The 26,772-nt window shown below is 48.2% G+C and overlaps 2 protein-coding genes across 3 annotated transcripts; one reads left to right on the forward strand and one right to left on the reverse strand.

The window, feature by feature from the left end:
- Nucleotides 1–1,865: 1,865 nt before the first annotated feature.
- Caly (calcyon neuron-specific vesicular protein) lies at nt 1,866–13,055 on the reverse strand. 2 transcript variants are annotated; one of them, NM_001190399.1, is made up of 6 exons: nt 12,979–13,055; nt 6,182–6,341; nt 4,807–4,920; nt 3,809–3,922; nt 2,290–2,642; nt 1,866–2,019 (listed from the first exon to the last, which is right to left on the reverse strand). In NM_001190399.1, exons 2-5 carry the CDS (start codon nt 6,314–6,316, stop codon nt 2,325–2,327), a joined length of 681 nt encoding a protein of 226 aa, NP_001177328.1. In that variant the 5' UTR covers nt 6,317–6,341; nt 12,979–13,055; the 3' UTR covers nt 1,866–2,019; nt 2,290–2,324. The 2 variants fall into 2 exon arrangements, with proteins under 2 accessions (NP_001177328.1, NP_620270.1); NM_138915.1 differs by lacking the exon at nt 12,979–13,055 and adding an exon at nt 12,610–12,745.
- A 9,216-nt stretch (nt 13,056–22,271) lies between these two features.
- Prap1 (proline-rich acidic protein 1) lies at nt 22,272–26,068 on the forward strand. Its single transcript, NM_031669.1, has 5 exons — nt 22,272–22,364; nt 23,865–23,931; nt 25,015–25,067; nt 25,547–25,653; nt 25,752–26,068. The coding sequence occupies exons 1-5, from the start codon at nt 22,357–22,359 to the stop codon at nt 25,973–25,975; spliced, it is 459 nt and encodes a 152-aa protein (NP_113857.1). The 5' UTR covers nt 22,272–22,356; the 3' UTR covers nt 25,976–26,068.
- The last annotated feature ends 704 nt before the right edge of the window (nt 26,069–26,772 follow it).

Below are 26,772 nucleotides of genomic sequence, written 5' to 3' on the forward strand. Positions count from 1 at the left end.
AGTGGCTGAAAATCAATGAGGCCTTGTGCTCTGACCTGGGAGGCCACTCCATGCTATACCCTTCCTAAAATATCCCATCTGGAGGAAACTGCCATGCTTCCTCTATAATATGATCCAAAGTGTGAGAGTACTTAGTTTACAGGTATTACAGCTGTGTGAGACCCTGAGATATGTGTGGCTAGGGGCCAGTGTGGAGTCTTGAGACTGATTCTCAGGAAGGGGTAACCAGCTGCGGGGGTTGATTACAGGCTGCGGTTCTGCCTGCTTCAGCCATTTTGATTACCTAGGTGGTGTCTGTACCGAGGTTAAACATGAGGGCCTAGGCAGTTTACTGGGAGAACCATAAGGAGCTTTTATGTGAACATAGCTTCTCAACTTGCCTTGATCAAAATAACTTTAAATTAGGTCTCACAAGCCTCTCTTTAAAGTATGTGTTCTAGAATGAAGGATAGTAGGAACTGGTTTTTTTCTTGATGGAGAAAGGAGTCACAAATAGGGGAAGGGAGGCTGGAATAAGTTCTGTGTTGAACTTGAGGTGTCAGTATGAACCCATGAAAATTTGGGGGGAGGTGTGTGTGTGTGTGTGTGTGTGTGTGTGTGTATGCGCGCACATTGTCTAAAGGTAGAGGTTGGATATCTTCTTCAATTGTCCTACATTCATATATACATGCACACACACATACATTACTCTCGAGATAGGCTCTCACACGAAACTAGGAGCTTGTCAATTTGACGAGACGGGTTGGCCAGCAAGCTCCAGGGACCCTCTTGTCTGTCTCAAATGCTGCTGAGCCCAGTTGTTTTTATTTTTAGCAAGGGTTGGGGATCATGCTTGTATGGCAGTCACTTTAACTGAGCTATCTCCCCAGGCCCCACGGAGATTTTTATGTGTGCCCGTGCCTGTGCATGCGCAGAAGCAGGGAGATACAGGGTGTGTTTCTCCACTGGGCGCCTGGAGGCAACAGGCCCAGTGCCCACATCTCCCAGCATCAAATCTTCTCCAACTGCGAGTGTCACGGATGTAGCGCTAGCTCTCATCCGAGACTTCGAGTTCCACATTAGGTCGTGGGGCTCCTGCATACCTCAGACTCTGATGCAGGGCTATACCACTCTTAATGCTAAGAAGCCTCAATGCCTCGTGTGATAGCCCTGGACTTCCTGTTTAGAATTTCTCTGGCCTCTGGGAAACCCGAGTCCTGTCATGATCCTCATAGCTGAGGTGTCAAGGCCCAAGACAGAAGTGATCAGAAAAGAGGCACCAGGGTGAGCTGGAGTCATGTAGAATCAAGGGTTATTTGTGATGGGGAAGAGAGGGGAACAAAGGACTCTGGAAAGTTCCCCTGGGACCTTTAGACAATTTGCCTCCTGGCTAACTCCTGAAGGGAAATAGCTAGGGAAGGAACTGAAGAGGGGGCCCTCCATCTTACAAGAGGCTAACCACAGTGTCCCTGCAAGGTCTCACCTCCAACTCAGGGTCAGTATTCATTTCTTTCTTCATTAAGTCATTTCTACTTGTGAGTGATATACGTGAGGGAAACAACTCATTGTGGGCACTGCTAAAAACCAGGAGCAACTCCTAGAGGAACAGATCAATCCTGTTGTACAGAGAGGATCCAGAACCAGACCCAGAACCAGGCAGCTAATAGCTGGATAGAGCAGAGTGTAGACCTGGAACAGTAAGGGGTCACCGATTCCCCCGAGTGGCTTGGTCTACTGTGGCCAGTGGTCCTAGGCTTGGCTGAAGTGGAGAGGGGCAGGGTCTACTCCTCTTCCTTAGAAGCAGGAGCCTTCAGGTGTCCTCCTAGGTACAGAAGCTAATGAAAGTGTTCACGAAAGGTTGCCACCACCAAAAGAGAAACCAAGAGTCAGATAGATGTGAGTCTTTACTTAAAGAAAAGTAACAGAGCCAGAGGTCCACCAGGGTGGGGTGACTTCAGTGGGGTGCTTTGGGGCAGGAGCACAATCACTGGGTGGAGATGCATCAGGCAGTATGCATGTCAAAGAAGCTGGTGGGGGATGCTGTGGAGAGAAAAGAGTCAGGGTGAAAGGGGCAGAAGGCTGTTGTCCTGGACAGCAAGGCAAGCCCTGTGCACAGACCCGGAGGTAGCCTTGAGAGAGGGTGCACTTCTAGGTAGGTTTCTGGGCTTGATGGGAAGTGAGGTGGTGGGGAAGGAGGGAGGCTCATGGGGGCAGGAAAGGGCAGGGCAGGGCAGGGCAGGGCAGGGCAGGGCAGAGAAAGCCTGTGACCCTACAGGCCAGCCAGCCCCTGTTTAGCTAGGGCACACTTACCCTAGTCACTGGCAGAGCGGGGGCGGGGCAGACAGTCACTTGGGGGACTGGGACGGCACATCCTCCGCCTTCTGCGGATCTTCTTTCTCTCTCATGTCCAAAGGCTTCCCTGACGGCTCGTTGCCCTCTGCCGCTGCAGCTGCAGCTGCAGTGGACACAGTCATCGCAGCTGGGGTGGTGCCCTTATGCTCCTCCTTGCCGGCCCGGTAGCTGTTTCCCCAGATGGCGGGCATCTCAGTGCCGTGCTTGCGGCTCAGTGGGTAGGCCCCGATGGCTGCCAGGATGCTGCGGTGGCGTTCGGGGTCCATCTCGGTGTAGTACATCTCCAGGGTCAGTGGGGTGCAGATCTTGTGCTGCAACGGAGGCATATTCCAGACCAGCGTGAGGGGCCGGGGATTCGAGTGAAATAAGAAGAGGAGGAAGGGTCCCAATTAAAAAGCCACAAAGGCAGCTTTGACTTAGGGTCAGAGGAGGATCAGAGGTCAGAGCCCAAGGCTCCTCGGGAGAAAGGGGGTTGAGGGAGGTGCCAGTGAGGAATCTCTTAGAACCATGCTGTGTGGGAAAGGCAGAAAGCACACACCCACACCGACTGGTCTGGTAGAGCATGTTTTAATTCCAGCACTGGGAAGGCTGAGGACGGAGGATCGATTGTGAGTTACAGGCTAGTATGAGCTAATATTGAATTGCAGAACAGCTGAAACTAAACATGTCTTCTCTCCCTCCCACCCCCAAACCCCCAGGGAAGGCAGTCAGATTTCAGTGCCTCTGTGAACTCCATCCCAGAGATCAGAGGCTTAAGGGAAAAAAGGAGAAGTTACTTCTAAAATATGAAACACTTTTTAAAAAACATTAAAAATTGTAACTGTTGGGGCTGGAGAGATGGCTCAGTGGTTAAGAGCACTGACTGCTCTTTCAGAGTCCTGAGTTCAAATCCCAGCAACCACCTGGTGGCTCACAACTGTCTGTAATGGGATCTGATGCCCTCTTCTGGTGTGTCTGAAGACAGCTACTGTCTACTTGTATACATTAAATAAATAAACAAAAAAAAAAACCCAATAAACATTTTACTTTGTGTTTCTATAACTGTGCTTGAGTTGGCCAGAGGAGGTCTCCTTGAGATGAGGTCTCTCATTGAACCTGGGGCAAGCTTTAGCACTGTCCTGCCTCACAGTGCTGGGGTTACAGCAGCCACATCTGGCTTTTTACATGGGTTCTAGGAACTTGAACCCAGGGCCTTATGCACATACAGTGTGTACTCTTCCCTACTGAGCCGCCACTTCTCTAGCCCTAAAACAATGTTTTCACACAAGTTTTCCAAACAGGACTTCATTATGTTCTGAGAAGTAAGGGGATGGGCCACACGGGGCTGGCCTTGTCATTCTGAAGGGAAAGCAAGGATGAGAGATGGGAAGCGTCCTTCCTCGATGCTGCCAGAGGGCCCTGGTATTCTCCGAACATCACAGGAGGACCCTGGTGCTCTCTACTGTCCCTGCCCAGGTCTTTGATCCCTCAGGCTTACCCGAAGTAGGAAGCCATCTGGGCAGGTGAACTGGTCATACCAAATGGCCTTGTACATGATCAGCACACAGCCCAGAAGTGCCATAGCAAAGGCAATCATCCTTGCAGTGGGCAGCTGGCAGAGGAGAAGAAGCAAAACAGAGCAGGTGAGATAGGTCGGGGGTCCCTGAGGGACCTAGGCACATTACCACTGCCCTTACATTTTGTCTCCTTCCTTGAGGTCAGCTCCAGGAGCAGAGGTCTAGGAACCATTCTTTGCAGGCCTACCCTTGTTGGGATTCTGGAAACATCCATGACCAGGTGAACTGCCTTTGGTCAGTGAAGTTGCAGGCAGTCAGTTGACCCAGAAGATGCTATAGGAACGCATTTCCCTGTCCATGTTCCCTCTACAGAAGTTGGTGGTCACCACAGCAGGAGTACTAGATGTAGAGAGCAGTGTGTGTGTGTGTGTGTATGTGTGTGTGTGTGTGTGTGTGTGTGTGTGTGCGCGCGCATGCACGCGCACGCACTTGGGATGGGTGTGGAGGCTTCTAGGGAGGCAGGTACTTTAGTATCACCCTGGACAGATCCAAAAAAAAAAAAAAAAAAAAAAGAGAGCAGCAAGGTCCAAGCACTATGGAAAGGGGGAGGGGCAGGTGTTGCTTCTAAAAATGGAAAAATGATTACATCATTAAATTAAATGATTAAAAACTATCACTGACATGGCTAAAAGAAGACAAAGAAGAAATAGTTGCCAGACAAAAAGGTAAAGCTTACATCTGTTTCACAGAAGCCTGCAAAGAGAGAGACAATGATATCTGGGAAAGAGACAGGACGTCTCCCACGAGCTCAGGCTGTTCAGAGGGCTGGATACGGATGGACAGCTAAGGGCCAGCCAGCACTAGAGGTGACATCTGAATAGGAGACCTAAGTGAGACCCAGCCAAGCAAACAAGGCCTGAATTGCTCATCTATCCTCTCCCCTGCCCTAACTTCCCATAGTGAGGGGTGATGTACTCACTCTGCGTCCTTCCTCTGGGTGGCTGCAGGCCAGCCTCTGACCCTCCAAATCTGCGAACTTCTTTGGCTGGTCCGCAGAGGTAAGTTGATATTCTGTCTGTGTTTTGATGACCACCTAGAGGAAGAAATAGCCATGGCATTGCTGGACAGCTGGCCTGGGACAGCCCTGCGCTGAGGGGGTTGGGAACCTGATGACCATCTGTCTGTACTGGCTGATGGCCAGTAAAGCTGCAGCATCTCAAAGCTGAAGCCAAAGGAAGGTTGACACTGTAAGTCTGATGGGAACCACAGTTATTCAAGGCCGAGACAGGCCACGGGTGGAGTTTCTCACTGTGTCAGCTGCCTTCCATTCAGGGTGCTGGTTCTCTCACATGAACGTCCCCTTGTACTGCTCCACAATGTGGCTCCTCTTCCAGGAGGTCTGTCCAGACTTCTCTGACAGCTTACAGAGTCTTGAGCCTCCAACTACATGGGGCTTAGACATGGGCAATTCTAGGCTGTTTGTATTCTTGAGGACAAAGAATAGTTCTGCCCACAGAATTCGCTGTTATAGTAAATGCAGCTGAAACCCACCTGAAACCTTGCAGAGCTGCCTTGGGCTCCTTGACGGGCTAGGCTGGGCCAGCCTTGATTGAGCTCCTGTTTGCTTCTTACTGACTTCTGCTGAAGTCCCCCAGTCACCTGCCTAAGAAGCCCTCTTTTGTACCCTAACCTAGAGCCCTGCCCAGAAAAGAAAGAATGGAATACTATTAATGTGAGGAAACTCCATGACCGAAAGGGAGATGGGGAGAAAGGGTTTATTCAGCTTACAGTTCCACACCATAGTATATCACTGAAGGAAGTCGGGACAGGAACTCAAACAGGGAAGGAACCTGGAGGCAGGAGCTGATGCCAAGGTCACTTGGAGGCATGCTGCTTGTTGGTTTGTTCTTCATGGCTTGCTCAGCCTTCTTTCTTATAGAACCCAGGACCACCAGCCCTTGGGTGGTACCACCCACAATGGGCGTGGCCCATCAATCACTAATTAAGAAAATGCTCTGTAGGCTTGCCTACAGGCCAATCTTATGGAAGCACTTTCTCAATTGAGGTCCTCTCCTCTTAGATGACATAGCTGGTGTCGAGTTGATGTAAAATTAGCCAGCACAAGCAGTAACTGTAACTTGCAGGCTAAATTACGTCATAGTCTGGGGGTTTAAATTTAGAGGACTCCAGTGGTCAATTTACCCCTGTTTCAGATGGGGTAGAAACTCTGGATGTGAGAGAGCTAATCAGGAGGTCTAACCAGGAGGCCACATTTGCCTGCCCATAAACCTCACCCACATCTCTGTCCCCAGGCAAGCCTGAGAAAACCTCCCACACCGGCTCAGGCTACTCACCTGGTCAGGGAATGATGGCTGAAGCTGGCTGACATCCAGGGGGCTGATCAGAGGCACACTGTCCATGGCAGCCCCATCCTGGTCTCCTGTTTCCTTGCCTGGCTTCCCTGAGAAGCTGCAGCCTAGTTTCACCATGGTGGGGGGTGGTCCTTGTCCCAGCCTAGAAACAGAGATAAGGTTACCACTTTTAAGTCACCCTAAGCACAACCGTAGAGCTGGTTCTGGAGTAAGAACCCAGAGTGATCCCAATGTTCCTCATACAAAATCCAGGGATGGGTTGTGGGAGGTCCAGCTCAAGGCTTCTTACTCCTTCCTGACCTCTCAGCAGTGCAGGATGGTGCCTCTGGCCAGAGAACTGGCCAGCCTGCCCTGGCATGTGCTTTAAGTGCACATATTCCACCAGGAGGAAAAGATCCAGGCAGCAGTTGGATTGCCAGGCTCAGCAACTGAAAAAGCAGGAGTCCCAGATCAAAGTGGATTTGTTAACTGTTTTAAAAAACAAAGCAGGGCTGGAGTCAAAGCTGGAGAGATGGCTCAGTGGTTAAGAGCACTGACTGCTCTTCCGGAGGTCCTGAGTTCAAATCCCAGCAACCACATGGGATCCGATGCCCTCTTCTAGTGTGTCTGAAGACAGCTACAGTGTACTTATATATAATAAATAAATAAATCTTTAAAAAAATCACGGAGGTTGTATGTATTGCGGAGGTGGAATTTGGCTCAGTTGGTAAAGTGCTTGCTTCAGATCCCCAGCACCCACTTAGAAGCTGGGCCAGTGGCTTGTGTCTATAACCCCAGTGCTGGGAGGAAGTGGGCAGAGACATGTGGAATTTGGTGGCTCAATAGTCAGCTAGTCATGGCTGAAATGGAGAACTTAAAGTTCAGTAAGAGACTCTGTAAGAGACACACAGGTGAGTATACCTGAACACACAGACACACATCACGCATGCACGCACGCACGCACGCACGCACAAGGTGCCAGGTCGGGGGTAGATGTTAAGAGTACTTGTTCTTGTAGAGAATTTGGGTTCAGTTCCCAGCACCAACATGGTGGCTCAAAATGGTCTACAGCCAGTTCTAAGGACCTGACACTCCCTTCTGACCTCTGCAGATACCAGTGTTTTACATACATACAAGTGTTTTACATACATACAGACCAGTAGGTTGTTAGCATTTTCTCTAGGCTCCACCTATTACTTAGCAACAGCCAGGTTCGTGCCTGGCTCGCTTCCCTCTCTTTCCCCTCTTCCTCTCTCTGTTGTTCTCTGTCCCTCTCCCTCCTCTGCCTCTACCCCGTTCTCCAAGTCCCAAGTAAATTCCCTTTTATATCGCTTGATTGTTCAAGGGGACACCTTGGCAGTGGCCACCAAGGCACCTCCTCATCTGCCGTTTTATAAAACACAACACAGGCCAAACACTCTTAATGACACGTAAAATAAAATAAATCTAAATTAAATAAAGTAGGAAGGGATCAACCAGGTGGCTCAGCAGTTACAAGCGTTTGGCCATTTTACAGAGGACCTGGGTTCCGTTCCTAGCACCCACATAGTGACTCACAATGATCCATAATCTCAGTTGGAGGGTCTATGGCTCCCTCTTCTGATCTCCGCAAGCATCAGGCATGCATGCGGTACTCAGACAAACATTCAGGCAAAATGCCTATACAGATAAGAAAAATATAATAAAAGGTTTAAAGAATAAGAAAAGCTAGCCAGAGAACACATTTAGTCCCAGCACCCAGGAGGCCAAGATAGGTGGATCTCTGAGTTTATGGCCTGCCTGGTCTACAAAGTGAGTTTTGGACAGCCAGGGCTGTCACAGAGAAATCCTGTCTTGAAAAGAAAGAAAGAAAGAAAGAAAGAAAGAAAGAAAGAAAGAAAGAAAGAAAGAAAGAAAGAAAGAGAGAGAGAGAAAGAAAGGCATAAATATAAAAATATGTAAAACTAAATATGTAAATATAAAAATAAGAAAAGCTATCTCTTATTCACATTAACAGCATAAAGAAGAAAATTATCAACGCAATTTTAGCAGGAGTCAAAAATATACTTGAGAGGGGTTGGGGATTTAGCTCAGTGGTAGAGCACTTGCCTAGCAAGCGCAAAGCCCTGGGTTCGGTCCCCAGCTCCGAAAAAAAAGAAAAAAAATATATACTTGAGAAGACTTTAAGTTCATTTACAATTTTAAAAAATCTGCTTGCGGTTGGGGATTTAGCTTAGTGGTAGAGCACTTGCCTAGCAAGCTCAAAGCCTGGGTTCGGTCCCCAGCTCCAAAAAAAAAAAAAGAAAAAAAAAAGAAAAAGAAAAAAATCTGCTTGCACACTAAGATCAGAGGAAGAAGGAATACTCTTAAATTTCAACAAATTTATTGAATGTAAGTCTCGTTTTGTTTTTTTGTTTGTTTGTTTGTTTTGTTTTGCCATTTGAGATCAGTCTTATTATAGCTCAGGCTGATCTTGAACTCCTGATCCTCCTGCCTCAGACTCATGAGTCCCGGATTTAGGTGTGTATCATCACACAGATTTGAATTTGGGTCTCTGTCTTTGAGACCACAGAAATACAGATGGCATTGTCTGGTCTAGTGGTTTGCGTAAGAATGGTCCCCATAGGACCTAGTTACCAGGGAGCATCACTACTTTAGAAAAGTGATTAGGGGCTGGAGAGATGGCTCAGTGGTTAAGAGCACTGACTGCTCTCCCAGAGGTCCTGAGTTCAATTCCCAACCACCACATGGTGGCTCACAATCCATCTGTAATGGGATCCAGTGTCCTCTTCTGCTGTGTCTAAAGACAGCCACAGTGTACTCATATACATAAAGGAAATAAATCTTTAAAAAGAAAAAGAATTTGGAGGTGTGTCATTGGGGGTGGACTTTGAGGTTTCTTTTTTTTCAATTTTATATTTATTTTAAAAGCAAGTAGAATGCTGTTACTGTCCTCAGACACACCAGCAGAGGGCATCAGATCCCATTACAGAGGTTGTGAGCCACCATGTGTTTTTACTTTTTTTTTTTTTTTCAGAGCTGAGGACCAAACCCAGGGCTAGGCAAGTGCTCTACCACTGAGCTAAATCCCCAACCCCCGTGGTTTTACTTTTAACCATGTGTGTCTCTGTGTGATTTATTATGTTTTCCATGCATGCGTGTCTGTGTCCACTTGCACAGGTCAGAAGAGGGCGCTGCTGCCCCAGGAACTGGAATTTCTGCGTCTGTCTGTGAAGTTGCCCTCAGACGCCAGGGGTGTCACATCCTCTGGAGCTGAAGTTATAAGGAATTGGGAGCCGCCTGATGTGGGTGCTTGGAATACAATGTAGGCCCTCTCTGCTCTCGACCACTAAGCCATCTCTCCGGCCTGTTTATTTATTTATTTTTGTTTGTTTTGTTTTTTGGGGTCTTAGTTAGCTTGTTTTAAATAACGTTGGGTCTCACTATTATAGCCCTATCCAGTTCAAGGCTGCCTTGAACTCAATATTATCTTGCCTCAGCTTCCCCAGATGTGAACCAGCTAAGATTTCATTTAAATAATTGCAATTACAGAGATGACGGGCAGGTGCTCCATATGGAAGGCCATGAGATTTTGGCTGGGGAGCAAGGCACATCTGAATCCTCCATCAGGTAAAGAAGGCTATCATGCAGATTTTGGAGGTCTTTATGGTCCAACACCTCTGACAGTATTTGTAGGATCAACAACTCTCAATCGAAATTCCAACAAACTTGTTCATGAACTTGAAACATCATAATTTTTTGTGTTGAAGGCAGAAAGGCACGGGATGTTTTGACAATGGAAGTCCATTTGCTGGGTAGATGTCTGCCCTGAATGCAGCAGTGTGCACTGGAGCTGTTGATGCCTTGCAGAGAGAAGCCCATTTGACACAGTCAGACCTCAGTTAATAGCAGAGAGGCGGCCCGCTTCTTAATAATTAAAGTCTGCTCGGAACGGTGAGGCCGATCCTGTCACTACATGCCTATTTGTGGTAATGAGCACATGTGTGCACACACAATGCACACACGAATACAGGAATTTGTCTAGGTGCAGGAAAATGGAAAATGGAGACAACAAAGCACTCCGGGGACAGAGTGGGAGAATATTTACGATCTCAGGAAGAGAAGGAGTTCCCCAGCAGTACTCATAGAAAAAAAAACTCAATAAAATTCCCTTCCATGTTAAAATTAAAAATCCTTGCCTATAAAGACAAGACCTTCAAAGAGGAGAAACAGGAGCCAAAACCGGGAGATATTTGCAACCCATAAGTGGATGACAGGGTTGTGGTGGGTTGAATGATGTCCTCACAAAGAGGACCACAATTTTTAGCTCTCAGTGCCAGTGACAGCAACTCTGAAACTGTCCTTACAGTTGTAATGGAATTAAGATGAGGCCATACTAGAGTGGGCAGGGAGGTGGGGCTTATTCCACAGTGGGCATCCTGACAAGAGGATTTGGGTGTAAGAGGAATGCTTTCTGCAGACGGTGGCAGGCCAGACTGATGCAGAGTTATCCAAGACTGCTCAGGACAGCTGAGTCTGGAAGGAGCAAAGGAAGACCCTTTCCTTACAGTTTCCACAGAAGCATAGTTCCGGTGAAATCTGGTTTTGGACTTCTTGCCTCCAGGATGGTTAAAGTTGTGGTTATTTTGGACAGCCACCCTCAGAAAGCCAGCAGCTCTCCAGATCTACAAGTGATCACTGTTTCTTCTCTACTGGCCAGCCCGTGTCAGGGACAAGGAACACGGAGGAGATAAGTGTTTCAAAGCTGTTGAGTGACAGGGACAGCTGGGTGCGGAACTTCCCAGGGCAAGAAAGTAAGAGAAGGAAGGCTGGGTAGGGGATGAGGGAGGGATGGCTGTAAGAGGAGGGAAGGAAGCAGCGTCTTCATACACACCCTCCCCATCTCAGGCAGGCCCTTTAGAACCCGGGTCCCTGTGAAGTGTGTTATACTGGTGACCTCGTGCCTGGCCCAGCCTTTATGGAGATCAAGCAGTACTCAACAAAGAACTTCCTTATGGGGTGAATCCAGTCCTAGGGAGGGAGCTGGCTCAAGGTTAGCTCTGAACACAAGGGGAACCGGATGGTCTAGGGGCAACCCGCTGGGCATTGTGATAGAGATGAACCAGACATTCTAAAGAATGTAAACGGCCGGCCAGGTAATACACGGAGGCAAAAGAAAGCAGAACTGGTAGAAGATGGCGTCCCAAGCATTCAAGCTTCTACATCTGCTCCGCAAGAGGCCCCCATCTTCCCCAAGAGCTCCGCCTACGGTTGCCTGGGGGACGCAGCCGAGCGGGCTAGTTTACGTCACCTCGGGTTCCCATGGCAACAGAGGCAGGCCTCTAGCTCCCTGTCAAATTTCTAGTCCTCCGTCGCCAGGCAGAACATCGAAAACCAAGAGTAGACAACTCTCCCCTCCTCTCAGCACACCAGAAGACTCCATCGTGGATTTTGGGGTCCCCGCTGAGAAGATGACAGGGGTCATAAAGGTTTAGATTTGGGAAGGCTTCCCAACACCATCCACGGGTCCTTCCCTCTTATCCCCCTCTGTCTCCCAAGGGTTTGTTCTTCATTCTTAGTGCTCTCCGGGGGGCGGGGCTGGGTATCTCTGGTCACCATCCGGGGGCTGTGCACCAACAAGACGTTGACGGACAGATGATGGAGGATGTGGACTCTTATTTGAAAGCCCATAAAAGCTGGACTAGAGGTCACAGACTCACTTTCACACGAACCCTTTCTTGCTGCGTCACACAGAAGTGCACATTTGGTGGGGACTCGTGCTCTCCTCCCACGGTCTTGCCGCAGTGCCCACCCTGGTCTGTTTGCACCCAAGCCCTTTAGGTAGTGGTGGTTTGCCTCCAGTTTGAATGGCTGTTGTTCTGTGGGGACCAAGTAAAGAGGGGCAGAAAGGAGGGGCACAGCTGCTCGTAGCTTCCCACACTCACCAGCCACCTGTGGCCCAGCATCTGGAGCCAAGCCTCGGCAGGTGGTTTGAGACAAGTGGCTGTCTTACCTCCCACCATCCTTGAAGCTTCACTCAGCAACCCCCACCATGCCCTCCCATGCGCAGGCAGCTAAACATTCAATGTTCTGGACGACACCCCTTCTGCTGACCCCTTTCTCTCCATCCAACTCTTTCCTTTTTTAACACCCCCCCACCCCCAGCAGTCAGACCCGAACAGGAGCTGGCATTTTTGCCCCTGGGCCACCTTGGAGATGCACAGCTCCCACTGGCTCTCCCAGACCTGCAGAGGTGGAGCCAGCCCACAGGGAGGGGGTTTGCAGTCACCATGAACTGGGCGAGCTGAGGTCCAGCTGTCCCCCTGCCCCTGCTACCCTACTATGCCCAGGATAGGGGATTCCAGCTTCATATGGTGTTTGTGCAGGCTGAGCAGCCATAATTCTACCTAATGTCCAGGCTGCCACTGGCCTGTAGGGGTTTCTTGACATACCTTGAGGTCTAGGAACCATTCCACTCCACCTTAAGTCAGCAGAGCTACTGCCCCCAACTATCCCGAGAGGTCTAATGACCACCCTCCACCGGAGCCAGCAGGGCCAGCTTGACTTCTAGTGGAGACCACAGGAAGGAGATGGCTGTGCTCCACTCTTCTGGCAGACATCGGATCAGCCAGATCACTCCCACATAGCCTGTCAGCCCCTACACCATATCCTTGCACGTACATCCCACAGGCGCACAGTCGCACACTCTTGCACCCGCCCCCTTTCTCGCACCTCTCACATCCCTGCACCCTTGCACACCCACGCACACATGCTGGCCCCCTCGTCCCCATTCCAAAAGGAGAAACGTAGAAATGGCTCACAGGCAGTTGCTGCAGGACGCAGTCGCGGGAGGAGAGGGATGCGGTGTGGATGCGGAGGATGCAGTTCCAGACGCTTCACCACCAGGCGGGGCGGGCTAGGGGCTGAAGCCTCAGAGCGAGGCTGAGGTTGCTATGGAGATACAGGCTGGAGGAGGGACCACTGTGGCTCAGGTGGCCTCACACTCCCCCTCCCAAGGCAGACCTCTGCACTGCCTCTGATCACAGTCATGCACCTGACATACGCACTTCACATACCCCGACATGCATTTCACAAACTTGATACACACTTCACCCTTCCCATCTCACATATTGCTAAGACACACTTCACACACAATTTGCACCCCTGAAACACACAGCATGCAAAGTCATACACCACACCAGCTCTCACATCTCACATCACTGCAGGGGGCCAAACACAAGACCAGAGGAGCTCTGGCTGCTCCTCCTGCCGGGATTCCTGGGGTTAAGGGAGAACCTGATCCTTCTCCTGACATCTCATAGTAGAAGCTGGGATCAGGAGAGCTATGGTTGGCCTCTCACCTAGAGGGTATTCCTCTAGATGGCAGTGTCTGAATTTCTGGGCTGGAAGCTTTCCTAGGACTGGCCTTGTCTTGCTTGGTCACTGTCGTCTGTGTAATGGCAATATGCAGAAGGCACTGGAGAGCTGTTTGGTTGAGAGTATGCCTTGCTTCACACAGTGGACCTTGCTTCTCTAGTGGACATGCTTCTCCTGGTCTTACACTGCGAATGCTGGTGAATGGCGGCCGTACTGTTTCGCTGTTGACTGGAATCCTGTTGCTATCATGAACGTGACTTGTCCACAGACAGGTGTCTGGATTGTTCTCCTTTGTGTCTGTTGCTTGAAATGTAACAACATTCCTAACCAAGTCATTGTATTGCTTGTGGGTAGATGCTGGAAAATGCAACTGTGGTGAGCTGTCGACACCGGTTCTGGTAACTGAACTTTGGCCCAATCTAAGAGCATCAAGTGTTCTTTTTGTTTTTTAAGATTTATTTATTTATTTATTTATTTATTTATTTATTTATTTATTTATTTATTTATTTATTTATCATGCGTACACTGTAGCTGTCTTCAGGCACACCAGAAGAGGGCATCAGATCCCATTACAGATGGTTGTGAGCCACCATGTGGTTGCTGGGATTTGAACTCAGGACCTCTGGAAGAGCAGTCAGTGCTCTTAACCACTGAGTCACCTCTCCAGCCCCCTTTTTTAAAAAGATTTATTTATTTATTTTTAATGTATATGACTACCCTATAGCTGTCATAGACACACCAGAAGAGGGCATCAGATCTCATTAAGGATGTTTGATGAGCCACCATGTGGCTGCTGGGACTTGAACTCAGGACCTTTGGAAGAGCAGTCAGTACCCCCACCAAGCCATCTTTCCAGCCCCTATCAAGTGTTCTTAATAACGGTGCCATTTCTCCAGGACCAATATTTAACTTTAAAGAAAATGGGAAACTGTTTTTCCCAAAGTGGCTGTACTATTTTCCGTTTCCATTATTGGTTCTCCATATCCACCAACTTTTGTTATTGTCTCATCAACATTGGCATCAGCCTGCCAATCTGTCATAACAAACTGCCACAGACAATTAGTCTTCCTAGCCTGGAGGCCAAAGCTCTGAGGTCAAGGTGCCGGTGAAGGTCCTGCTGATAGCCTGCTCCTTCCCTTCTGTAGAGAGTGTCTGTCGGTGACCTAATCCATTATTCTCTCTCTCTTTTTTACTTTATTAAAATACTGAGCTTATTTCAAATGTATGTTTTTGTCTCCCTACCATTTCCACGTCTGACCACTATTACCATGTCCTCTCACGTATTCCATACATACTTAAAACCAAGTAAAGGGTGGAGATCCATCCTTGAAAACTAAACCGGCAGGCATTTCAGGCAACACGTTCTTGGCAATTGAACCTGGACGACATTTATCAAACACAGTAGGCAAGGTTCTCACTTTGCATTATAAAAAGGACAGCCAGATATCAACTATTACAGAAATGTAGTAAGATAGAATATTTCAAACTATTTAAACCATTTTCTTGTATGTGAGTACACTGTCACTGTCCTCAGACACACCAGAAGAGGGCATCAGATCTCTTTACAGATGGTTGTGAGCCACCATGTGGTTGCTGGGAATTGAACTCAGGACCTCTGGAAGAGCAGTCAGTGCTCTTAACCACTGAGCCATCTCTCCAGCCCTTCAACCATTTTGTTAAAGAGACTCCCTCCACTGCCAGAGACTTTGAATAGCCTCCTGGTCAGTCACCCGGGAGCAATTCTTCACGTAGTCAATGAACTTGGCTCCCACTTTGGGAAGAGAACCACCTTTTTCTATACTTGCTTGCATTTTTGCTTTAATGTCTTCTACAGAACTAGGTCCTTTTGGTGGGTTTTTGTTTGTTTGTTTGTTTGTTTGCTGTTTTGTGAAGGACTCTTGACCCTTTGATCTTGGTGTTGATGGTTTTAATCTATTTTTTTAAGATTTATTTATTCATTTCTTATATATAAGTACACTGTAGCTGTCTTCAGATACCCCGGAAGAGGGAATCGGATCTCTTTACAGATGGTTGTGAGCCACCATGTGGTTGCTGGGAATTGAACTCAGGACCTCTGGAAGAGCATTCGGGTGCTCTTAACCGCTGAGCCATCTCTCCAGCCCTTTAATCTATTTTTAAAGGACATCAATCATACTGGATTAGAGCCTACCCAAAGATCTTTACTGTTTCCTCCTCCTTCTTCATCCTCTTCCTCTTCTTATCTTCTGTTCCTTTTCCCCTTCTCTTTTTCCTTGCTCTTGTGATAGCACTGGCCTTGAATTCTCGGTGCAGCCTAGAATGGCCATGAATCCTTGGTCCTCTTGACTCCACCCCCTGAGTGCTGGGATTACAGGTGTGCACCACCATATCCATCTATGTGGTCCTCAGGACGGGACTCAAGTCTCTCCGAATGTTTGGCAAGCATCCCACCAGTTAGGGTTCTCTGAATGAATTAATGTAAATGCATGTATGGGATTTTTTAGACTGGCCTAGAGGGTGCGATCTGAGTAGTCCAACATGAGTGGCTCACATTGGAGGCTGAGGATCCAGTAACTTTTCGATCCATGAGGCTCAGCAGTCCCAAGCTGGTTCTGGAGGCTGGAGGATTCCTGGAGAGCTGCTGACACACAGTCTACGTCAGAATTCAGAAGTCGGTTCTGATGCCAAAGCCACAGGATGCTTGAGCTTGCCAGGGAGAGTGAGGGCAAACAGGCAAGCAGCAGCTTCTTCCTTCCATGTCTTTTTACCTGGACTGCCAGCAAGAGTTAGGGTTTTTCTCCTTGCATTTAGCAGCGTGGGTTTTAATCAATCCCAGGCATCGTCATTCATCATAATCCTTAACCCTTTGCAGCCTTTTAAAAAGATCCTGTCTACAAATACACTCTTAATGATTAGAACTTCAATGTGGGACGTTAGAAGAGACAGTTCAGTCAGTAGCAATGTCTGTACAGTGCCTGGTGTACTCTGTAGTTCACATCCACATTACTCCAGTCACTGAAGCCTGGTGACTTCTCTTGGGGCCATTGGTCCTTTGCATGCCTTCTTTAGTAAAAGATACATTCAGATGCTCTAAACATTTTCCAGTCGGGTTGTTTGTCTTCTTTTTTAAAGATTTATTTATTTATGTTAGGGATGAGTACATTGTTGCTCTGAGGGCATCAGATCCCAGATGGCTGCGAGCCACCATGGGGTTGCTAGGATTTGAACTCAGAACCTCTGGAAGAGCAGTCCATGCTCGTAACCACTGAGCCATCTCTCCAGCCTGTTTGTCTTCTTGTTATTGAGTTTTTAGAAAAAAAAATTTTTATAAACCAGTTTTATTGAGCACTGTTGGGCTCTGCAAAAATCTAGAAATAACACATTGTGCGAATGCACACACAGACACACACAGACACACACAGACACACACAGACACACACAGACACACACAGACACACACAGACACACACAGACACACAGACACACAGACACACACACACACACACACACACACACACACACACCTTTCAAGTAAACAGTAAGTAGGAACATAATAGCAATGTTTAACTTTGTTACTTTTTTTTACCATATGAGGCTAATAACATTTCAAAGGGCCTGCATGTCTGGTGTGTTAGGGTAGGTTTCCCTCACTGACAAAAAATTTTCTGAACTTTCCGAGTGCCTGGCAGGGCCATAGACTTTGGGCAAAGACCTTTGTCAAGGAAGGTGCCCTCAGGGCACCATAAGGCTGTGCTCAGCTTCATCCACTTAGCTGTGAAAGCCGGGTCGGGTTCTTAGTCCACAAGGAAGGCTGTTAAGAGATCCTAGGAGGCTCAGTCCTGGTGAGCTCTGTGGAGGGTGTATCTTAGTCATCTTCCATTCAGAGCTACCAGTGACCTAAAAACCAGCTTCTCTCATAGGGACTGCATCTCAGTGTTTGTCCAAGCTTGAAAGACCAGCAGGTAGACAGTCAGACAGACAGACAGAGGGGCCACGACTGGCTTCTTCTTCCCTCTCCTGACCTAAGACAGAAGCCTGTCAGTTTAAAACCTGTGGCTTTTTCATCCTGCGGCAGGACCCCTGCTGATGAATGGGCTCAACAAGTTCAAGTCCCCAGGACATGTTTACTTAACAGTTAGGGCCAATCAACCGCCCTAGTTTCCTTCAAACTGACCAGCCATAAATTAGGGGAAGAAGACTCTTCTGCCAGCCATAAATTAGGGGAAGAAGACTCTTCTGCGACTTTAAAATCCCAACCCTGGAGAAGACGTGGGATCTTTTGGCTTCCACAGCACCCCCTGTAGTTTGCAGAGGGTCTTGTTCTCTGCGTGTGTCTCCTCACTGTAACAAACTCTTTCTTCAACTGCTCTGTCTTTGATATTTGCGATTTCCTACCTGATGTACTCTAGATTTTTCCTCCATTTAGTTCTTTAACTGACAGAGAAAACTAACCTGGTCAAGACCCCTAGACTTAACCAGCATCGACAGTCAGCACAAGAGTCTTCCTGTCCTCCGTCTTTACTGCTAAAGCCATGAAATATTAGGAGTTATCCTTTGACCAGGCTCTTGTGATTTCTCATGAGGGAGAAATCCTGATCATGTTGGTGGGATGTTATTATTAATGCTGAAGGTGAGGGTGATTGTTTCCCCATTAACTGTTTTGTTCCTGCCTTGCTCACTTCCGGCATCTTAAAAAAAAAAAGATTTATTTTATGTATATGAGTGCACTGCAGCTGTCTTCAGACACAGAAGAGGGCATCAGATCCTATTACAGATGGTTGTGAGCCACCAGGTGGTTGCTGGTAATTGAACTCATGACCTATGGAAGAGCAATTAGTGCTCTTAACTGCTGAGCCATCTCTCCAACCCTGCTTCCAGCATCTTGACAAGGAACTCAAGCGTCTGGATTTTCCTTTCTTTATTTCGTGAGTCAGGAGTTCATCGAAAGCCTCGTGTCTCTTCCATGTGTGGATAAATATGCTTTGCTTGCACCAACAGTTTTGGCCCCTCCCAGAGTTATAGTAAAGAGACTAAAGATACAATTTTATCTCCCTTCTGCCTATGTAGCCCAGGCTATCCTTGAAATTTGTTATTCTCCTGGCCTAGCATCCTGAGTACTGGGATTTCAAGTATTCTCCACCAAGCCCAGTTCTTCCCTTCCCTTCCCTTCCCTTCCCTTCCCTTCCCTTCCCTTCCCTTCCCTTCCCTTCCCTTCCCTCCCCTTCCCCTCCCTCCCCTCCCCTTTCCTTTCCTTTTTTACCTTCCCTTCCCTTCACTTCCCTTCCCTATCCTTCCATACCCTTCCCTTCCTTCCCCCCTCCCTCCCTTCTTTCCTTCTTTCCTTCTTTCCTTCCCCACTAAAGCTGGAGTTACTGGGAGTTACAGGTGGCTGTTTGCTGCACAGGATGGAGGCAGAGAATTGAATTCTGGCCCTCTGCAATAGTTGTTGCCCAGGGCCATGTAAGAGGAATGAAAAATGGCTTTAGAACTCATGGAATGCAGCCTACTGGTCAGCACAGTCTGGATGGGTTTACCTCAGGCAGGCATGGCCCTAGAGGACTATGAGGACTACCTGTCCTGAAGACTTCATGCTGTTAGGGAGGTTTGCTCTGCTTGTTGAACACTTCACATTCCCCTTAGTCTAAGAATTGTATGAAAACTCTAAGGGGGCTTCCAGTCCCTCACTGTGAGTCTCTGGCACTCACAGTATAGTGCTTGGTCTCCCAGGCATTGCTGCTGGAGCAGGTTAATGATTTACCCACACCCTAGGAAAGAACATAGAGATGTAAATTGTCAGCAATGACCACCACCCTTAGAAAGCCTTTGGACAAATCAAGTTATTAGGGTGTCTTTGCTAGTGGCTCTGATGTAGAAAATCTTAGGGAACAATTTGAAGTTCAGAAAAGCACACTCTCAATAGTTAAGCTAGGGACCCTTTGTGGCAGGGAACAAGAACAATGGCAGCACTGGCTGACTGGACTCTCACTGAGGCTGGACTGGTGAGGATTGATTTCTTGTACCTGTTTTTGCCCTCAGCTTCCTTACTGGTTTCATAAAAATTGTTGATGAGTAGATGCACACTCTGAGGAATTAAAGTAGATATGACTGATTACTTCTTACGTAAAAGTTTAGATTTATGATTCCTTTAAGATTCTTATAAGGTTACTTTTTAAGATAAATAATGAAATACTTGATTCTATCTTTGTATCCGCAAGTTGCTGCCCGCCAGTAAGAGAAACTGGCTGAGACAACGACGTTGCTTGCTCACACTTTGTTAATCTATAACAAATGTTATAGATTTTATGAATGTTCTTGGGAATAATTTGTTTTCTTTACCTGTACTATGTAATGTCATTTCCTGTAAAGATACTGGGGAACATACTGTTTTTTCATGGTCATTCACTAGAAGAAAAATAGAATGTAATCACATTGTAATTCATTACTGCTTGAAAGATTTTGCTGGGATATGTAAGCTATAAAAGAAAATACAAAATGTGTTGGAGCTCTATCCACCAACTGTGTACATATGCACATGTGCCTATTTGTGCATGTGTGCATGTGTACAAATGTATATACGCATATGTGTTATGTATTTATGTTCTTATATGTGTGTATATATGTATATATGTGGAATGCTTGGAGTCTGCTTGTTGGAGTTTTGCTTTATCCATTCAATGTGTGAATGTGTATATGTCTGTCTGTCTGTCTGTATGCGTGTATGTATTTGTATGTGTGAAGTTATTGGAGACTGCTTTTGCTTCATCCACTTTGTGTGTATGTGTGTGTGTGTGTGTGTGTGTGTGTGTGTGTGTGTATGTGTGTGTGTGTGTGAATTTTCTCTCTTCCTTTTCTTTCTCACTGGCTCCTAAGAGTTAAAAAAGAGTTCTGAGTTTTTCACTGGTCACTGAGTGCCAGGTCCAATCAAGCTTTGCTCCCTCAGAGGAAAGTCTGCTGACTGATTTCTCTAATCGCTGGTTGTCAGCAGCAGCAGACTCCGTCAGTTGCTGTCAGCACTGGCCCAGACCACTGACACCACACCTCGATGCCTGCCTCTGTTTACCCCCTGGATGACAAAGCTGATTGTGTACCCTTTTAACTGCTGATGTATATCTCCACTCCACCCCCATTTTAAGCATAAACGGACACCAGATTTTGTCAAATGCTTTTTTTTTTCTATTAAAATAAGCACATGCTCTTTGTCCCTCATTTGTAGCTTAGAAGATTAGATACTAAACCAACTTTATAGTCCTGGGAGTAATTTTTGTGTACTTTACTTGCCAATATTTTATTTATGGAGGGTTATTGGTCTTCAGTTTTCATGACTGCAGTGTCTTTGTTAATTCTCTAGTGTTGTGACAAAACACCATGACCAAGGCAACTTATAAATTTGGGGCTTATGGTTTCAAAGGGTTAGAGTCCATGTCAATCATGGTAGGGAGCATGGCAGCAGGCAGGCATGGTGCTGGAATGCTTGTTGACAGCTTATATTTTGATTCCCACATAAACATGAGGCACACCCCACTCCCTGCACAGATACCCCACATAGACACACACAGACACAGAGAGAGACACACACACACACACACCACACACACATACCACACACATACACACACCCCACAGAGACACACACAGAGAGATATACCACATACACACACACACACACCACAGAGACACACACAAGAGACACACCACACACAAGCACACACACACACACTCAGAGAGAGAGAGGGGGGGAGAGAGAGAGGGGAGAGAGAGAGAGAGAGAGAGAGCTAACAGGGAATGGATGACATGGGCATTTGAAACCTCAAAGCTTGCTCCCAGTGACACTGTAACAAGGCCATATCTCCTAATCCTTCCCATTGAGTTCCAACAGCTGAGGCTAACGTATTAAAATGTATAACCCTGTGAAGGAGGCATTCTCACTCAAAGCACCGGACAAGGCAACCTTGGACTCACAGAAGAAACATTGGACCATAGTGGAGGGTGATGTATGCCTTCTTCCAAAGCTGCTGCCTGTTCCCACCACTCTGAAGAGGATTGTTATAATGCTATTTTTTGGTATTGTGTATTTGAGTAGCTTCTCAGTGTTGTCTCTTTGAATTTCAACAGCCTGGGGCGTTCCCCCAGGCCAGGTGGCTTCCTTGTTCTCGGATCTCCCCAAAACTCTGGCTATCTGCAGTTACTGCCTATTCCCACCAGGGGGACACCTATCTCCTGAGCTTTAAATGTAGTTGCCTCTCTGAGGGTGATGTGCTCACTTCTCTGGGATTTGGTGGGAGCAGCCCAAGGTACAGCAGCTGCTTCTTGGAGTGACAACTGCTCTATCCAGAAGTCACAAAAGAAAGGGGTGGGGCTGAGAGGCATAGCAGGGCCTGGTGTTTTTATGATCTGCACTCTATCCTAGAGAATCCTATCTTGGGCCAGCTCCGGGGCCACTCAGCTTAGCACCATAGAGGGCCGAGGGGTAACATCTGAAGGCACAGAGCCAAGTGCCAACCTACGCAGGAGAGGGGAACACAGGAGTTAGCGGTACTGTGGCGGGAAGCCTAGTGCTAAAGTGGGTAGGTCTTAGTGGTAGAACTGACAGGTGGGAAACCAAAAATCTCCTGGGGGCTCAGTCTATGCTCACTGCTCACACTACATGGGGGCGGGGGGGCAGGCGTGGCTTATGGCCCAGTGATTGCTGGCCCTTGACCTCTGGTCAGACACACCCATGTAGGAAAGATAAAACCCCAAGCAGCCAGGGTTGGGAGTAAGAGGACCAGGCACCTGAACCCTGGGATCTGCAGTTTCTCCATTCTCCTGAGCTAGCTCCTCAGCACCGAAAGGAAGCCCCTGTCATGAAGAGGTGATGCCATGGCCTCTGGGCCCTAACTTTTCTCTCCCTAAAAGCTGGCAGCTGGGGGAACTGACCAGGGTGGGCATGGCTGTGTGGTTTGGATCACACTGACTTAGGAGAGGCCCTGAGAATTATTCCATCTAATTCCAGGGGAGGAGCTCTGACTTAGAGAGAGGCCCTGAGAATTATTCCATCTAATTCCAGGGGAGGGTCTAATTTAAGGGAGGAGAGGGAGGAAGGAAGAGAGGGAGTAAGGGAGGGAAACAAGGAGGGATGGTGGGTGAGAGGAAGGAAGGAAAGACTCCTTTTTTTTGTAAAACACCTACCCTCCGGTTTGCAATTCAGGGTTTATCTCCAAGAGCAGCTCAAGTGGCCTCCAGATATGCATGAGGATGGTTTGTCCCATGGGGTGCCTGAGCCAATGGAACATTAGATCCTAAACTACCCCTGGGAAGAAGCAACATCCCAGGCTGTGATGTCCTAAAAGAAAAGGGACAGTGGGATGGTAGGGAGGCAGGGGAATATGTAGCAGGCCTTTGAGGGTTGGCAGGGTAGGGGCAGTGCAGGAATCAGGGAACCTGAGAGTTGGTCACCCAGGAGCTAGGGTTTGATTCTCAGGGAGGGCTGGGTCCCCTGCAGGACCTTAGTCTTTATGGAGGCAGATGGGGGGTGGGGTAGGGAAACAACACAAAGGCTAGGATGGGGGTTTCCATGTTCATTTCTCTTCCTAACACACAAATAGGCCTCTGCCTAGTCCTAGAGGTCCTGAGGTCCTGGGTACTTAAGCCTATGTGGCCAGATCCCCACTGCTGACCTTTGATCCCTATCCCAAAGGGCTGAATCATAGAGAAGAGAGTTTTCTTTGAGGACACGCACATGCACACACTCACAGTCACACACATACATGTATATATATGCATGCCATATACCAACAAACACACACACATACTACACATACGTGCACATCTCAAAACAACCACATGTTCAGCATTTCTTTTGTCTGCACGATGGGGCTACTGGCCACCTGAGGGCCCACTAGAAGTTACTCCCAATACCATGGATCATGGCCTCAGGGGTACTGTCACACGGCAATGTGCTAGGGCCTCCATCCGCCCCCGTTCCCCAATCAATATTTTCAGACATACATATGTGTGTGCAAGCCCACATGTGTGTCCTTGTGTAGCCTCTGGAATTCTCAGCACTGCCAGGTGTGCTGTCATAGTAGGATTTGCCTAGGGCATGAGGTGTCTTGGCCACAGGTGGAGAACTTGGCATCGAGACATAGAGCAGGAGTGTCTTGAGCATCTTGCTTGCTTATCCTGCCTGCAGGCCCTTTTCTGTGAGACCAGAGTCAATATCTACCAATGGATCAACAGAGAGAGAGATCTACCTTGGTCTCTCTGCCCATGACACACACACAGCACGCCACCAGCTCCAGTAGGTCTTGACTAGAGCATCTGGAGTTAAGGTGGTCCCTCACCACCTCACATTCCTTCTCTGGTCCCCTAGGTTTCTCCTGGCCACCTGTCTGGTGGCTGTGCTGCTGTGGGAGGCAGGTGCAATTCCAGCACACCAGGTATGCAGGGGCCCCTCTACCTGGCCCCATTCCTGGAGGCCAGCCTCTGCCCCAGTTATCAGGGAATACCAGCAAGGACCTCTTTCTCTCCACCCCCTAAGCTGGCAAGAAGGGAGGCAAGTCAGGTGATGTGTGCTGAATGTGGTAGCAGCACCTTGTGACCACTGATGAGGGGCTTCAGGAAGAGAAGGGTCCGAGCCCTTCTGTGGTCTACTGGGTAAATATCCAAGGCATTTAGTTTACCAGATAACTCAGTCAACCCTAAGGACATTGGTCTCCATCACACCCATGTAACCACATAGGGATGTGAGCCTCCATGACTCCCAGGTGACCCCAGGATGGGAGAACATGGTCCTTCACGGTGTTCGGGTGGGCCCAGGATGAGAGGATATGGGCTTCATGACACCGGTGATTATGGGTGGGGACATGGACATCCAAAATGCCTAGGAAGGCCCTGTGTGAGATGGGTCCTCTCCATACTTGTCCCGGCACACTCACTGAGGGCATGATTTATAGATTGAAAACTTGCCCTGGCTGAAAATGCACTGAGCTTGCCCTGGGCCAAGTCCATTCACTCTGCACACGTGGCAGCAAGAAGATGAGGGAGGCTCACTTTCCACAACCACTCACAGCTTCTTGGAGCTGGGCACTTCCCCAGAGTCACCCCATGTCTCACATCCTTCTTGGTACTTTGTCTTCATTAAGAAATTACGTTCAGAGGAGCTGACTACCTTCTGGGTCACTAGCCAGGATAGGGAGGGGCAAGCATGGCCTTAATTAGTGCAAAATACTGGGGTGGAGGGAGGGTACAGAGTCCAAAGGGAGCCTGGGTACCCGTTGAAGAGCTCTGTTTTCTCCTAAGCTGGTCAGGTGTTCGGAAAAACTGGCACTTGGGGGACAGGCTGGTGTCCTAAATCCTCTCTCTGCACGTCGGGTATCCATGATAATTCTTATCCTCTAGAGTTAAACACAGGTTGAACTGAAGTCCTACCTGTAGGTGGGTCTTAGAGTGACCTCTCCCTGGTGTCCTCCAACCTTCGATCACTAACTAGCAAATTCCTCACCTGGGACTCCCTCTTCTAGGTCCCTGTCAAGACCAAAGGCAAACATGTGTTCCCTGAACAGGAAACAGAGAAGTAAGTATCCTGGAAGGCAAGTGTGGGCTGATGCACTGGGGGAATTGGAGAACATGGTTGTTCAGAAGCTTCCAGGAGGAAGTGATACTCAAACCCCACAGGCATCACTCCTTGGGAGTTCCCTTCCAGGAGCAGGCACTAGGGACCTCCCTGGCCATCTCCCAGACTCACTTCTCCCTGCAGCCTTTAATGGTATGTTTTAGAACAGCATATTATCCTCCTCTCTTGCCCTTGAGGATCCTGCTCAGGGAAGGCTCTGACCTTCTTGGGCCCCATCCCTTCACTTAGCGCCTTAGAGATGCTACAGGCACAAAGCCATGAACTTGTCCCAGGCCTTACTGGGCAGCTGATAAAGTGGGTGGTGTAGAACAGCTTTCCTGGGCCAGCTGCCTAGGGGCAGAGACTAACTTCAAAAGTGGGGCTGGCCACATCTAACTCTCCCCACCTGTATGTGAACCTTACCCTACTCATTCTGGCAGGGCCTGGGGTACCAGAGCCATGGAACCTCTTGAAAAGGATGACCAGCTGAGGGCACTGCTTCCTGTACCCAAGCAGAAGCTTGCAGCCACTGAGGAAAAGCATTCAGGTCAGAGTGGGATCAAGGGATCATGGGGTCCATTCGGACAGAAGGCTAGTGGGAAGGATCTCGTAAGGGAGGCTATAACTACTTCTGCCTCTCTACAGATACCATGACCTGGGTGGAAACTAAGGACATCCTGAGCCGTTTTCGGAATCCTCTTCAGGGTCCAGAACTGGATCTTGACAGCATATACCATCCCATGTCTGAGGATGTCCAGAATGAAGAAGTGCCCCAGTCTAGGCCCATCCTATATCGTCAGGTGCTGCACGGACCAGAGGAGGACCTTGACCACATCTCCCACTCTCTGGAGGATTCTGGAGAGCCCTAACCGTTCTCCTACTCCTGTCCTCAGGTCTAGGCTGCTGTGACCATTGATTCTCCCAAGTTAGAAAAAAAATTAAACATTTGAAAATTGGTGGAAGGAATGAGTATCTTTAAGATCAACAGTTCTGGGACACAGAGGCTGCATTTTGGAGGACGAACTATGCTGTCCTACCTTTGGCTCACCAAAAGCTTCCAATTGATGGGCACAAGGTTTACCTGACCCTTAGCTCATGACCAGTTCTCCTTGGCTCCATCTCTCTGCACATAGGGATGAAGTGATAGGTGTGCCAGCAGTCAGTGTGGGGACCAGTTAGCAGCATCAGTCTCAGAAGGGAAGCCCATCCTGGACTTCTCACAGAAGAGTGTGAGGAAATGCTTGAAGAGGAGGGAGGTTGCATAGGACACAGGTTGATGAGTGGTGTAGGTACACAGGTACATGGTTTCACATGTACACAGGTGTACACGTGCACAGATACATAGTTAAAATGTGCAGACTCACAGGTACACACATGAATAGATACATAGTTACAACGATGTATATAGGTGGTGCACATGTGTGCAGTTACACTGTACCTAGGTAGAGTCCTGGGCAAGTACACAGCTCTATGTGTACACTGGCAGTGTGTGTGGTATCCGTGTGCATGTGTACATGGGCAGATAGATACATAGTTGGACAGGTGCTCAAAAGAGTGAGTCAGGATACATACTTTCTGTTCTAGTTTTCTGGGCAGTCCCTGGATCTTTCTGGGATGCCTGTCCTTCCACATGGCCTGGCTCACAAGACCTAAGCACAGGTCGTGT

This window comes from Rattus norvegicus, chromosome 1 (genome assembly GCF_036323735.1).
Source record: "Rattus norvegicus strain BN/NHsdMcwi chromosome 1, GRCr8, whole genome shotgun sequence".
Classification (NCBI taxonomy): Eukaryota; Metazoa; Chordata; class Mammalia; order Rodentia; family Muridae; genus Rattus; species Rattus norvegicus.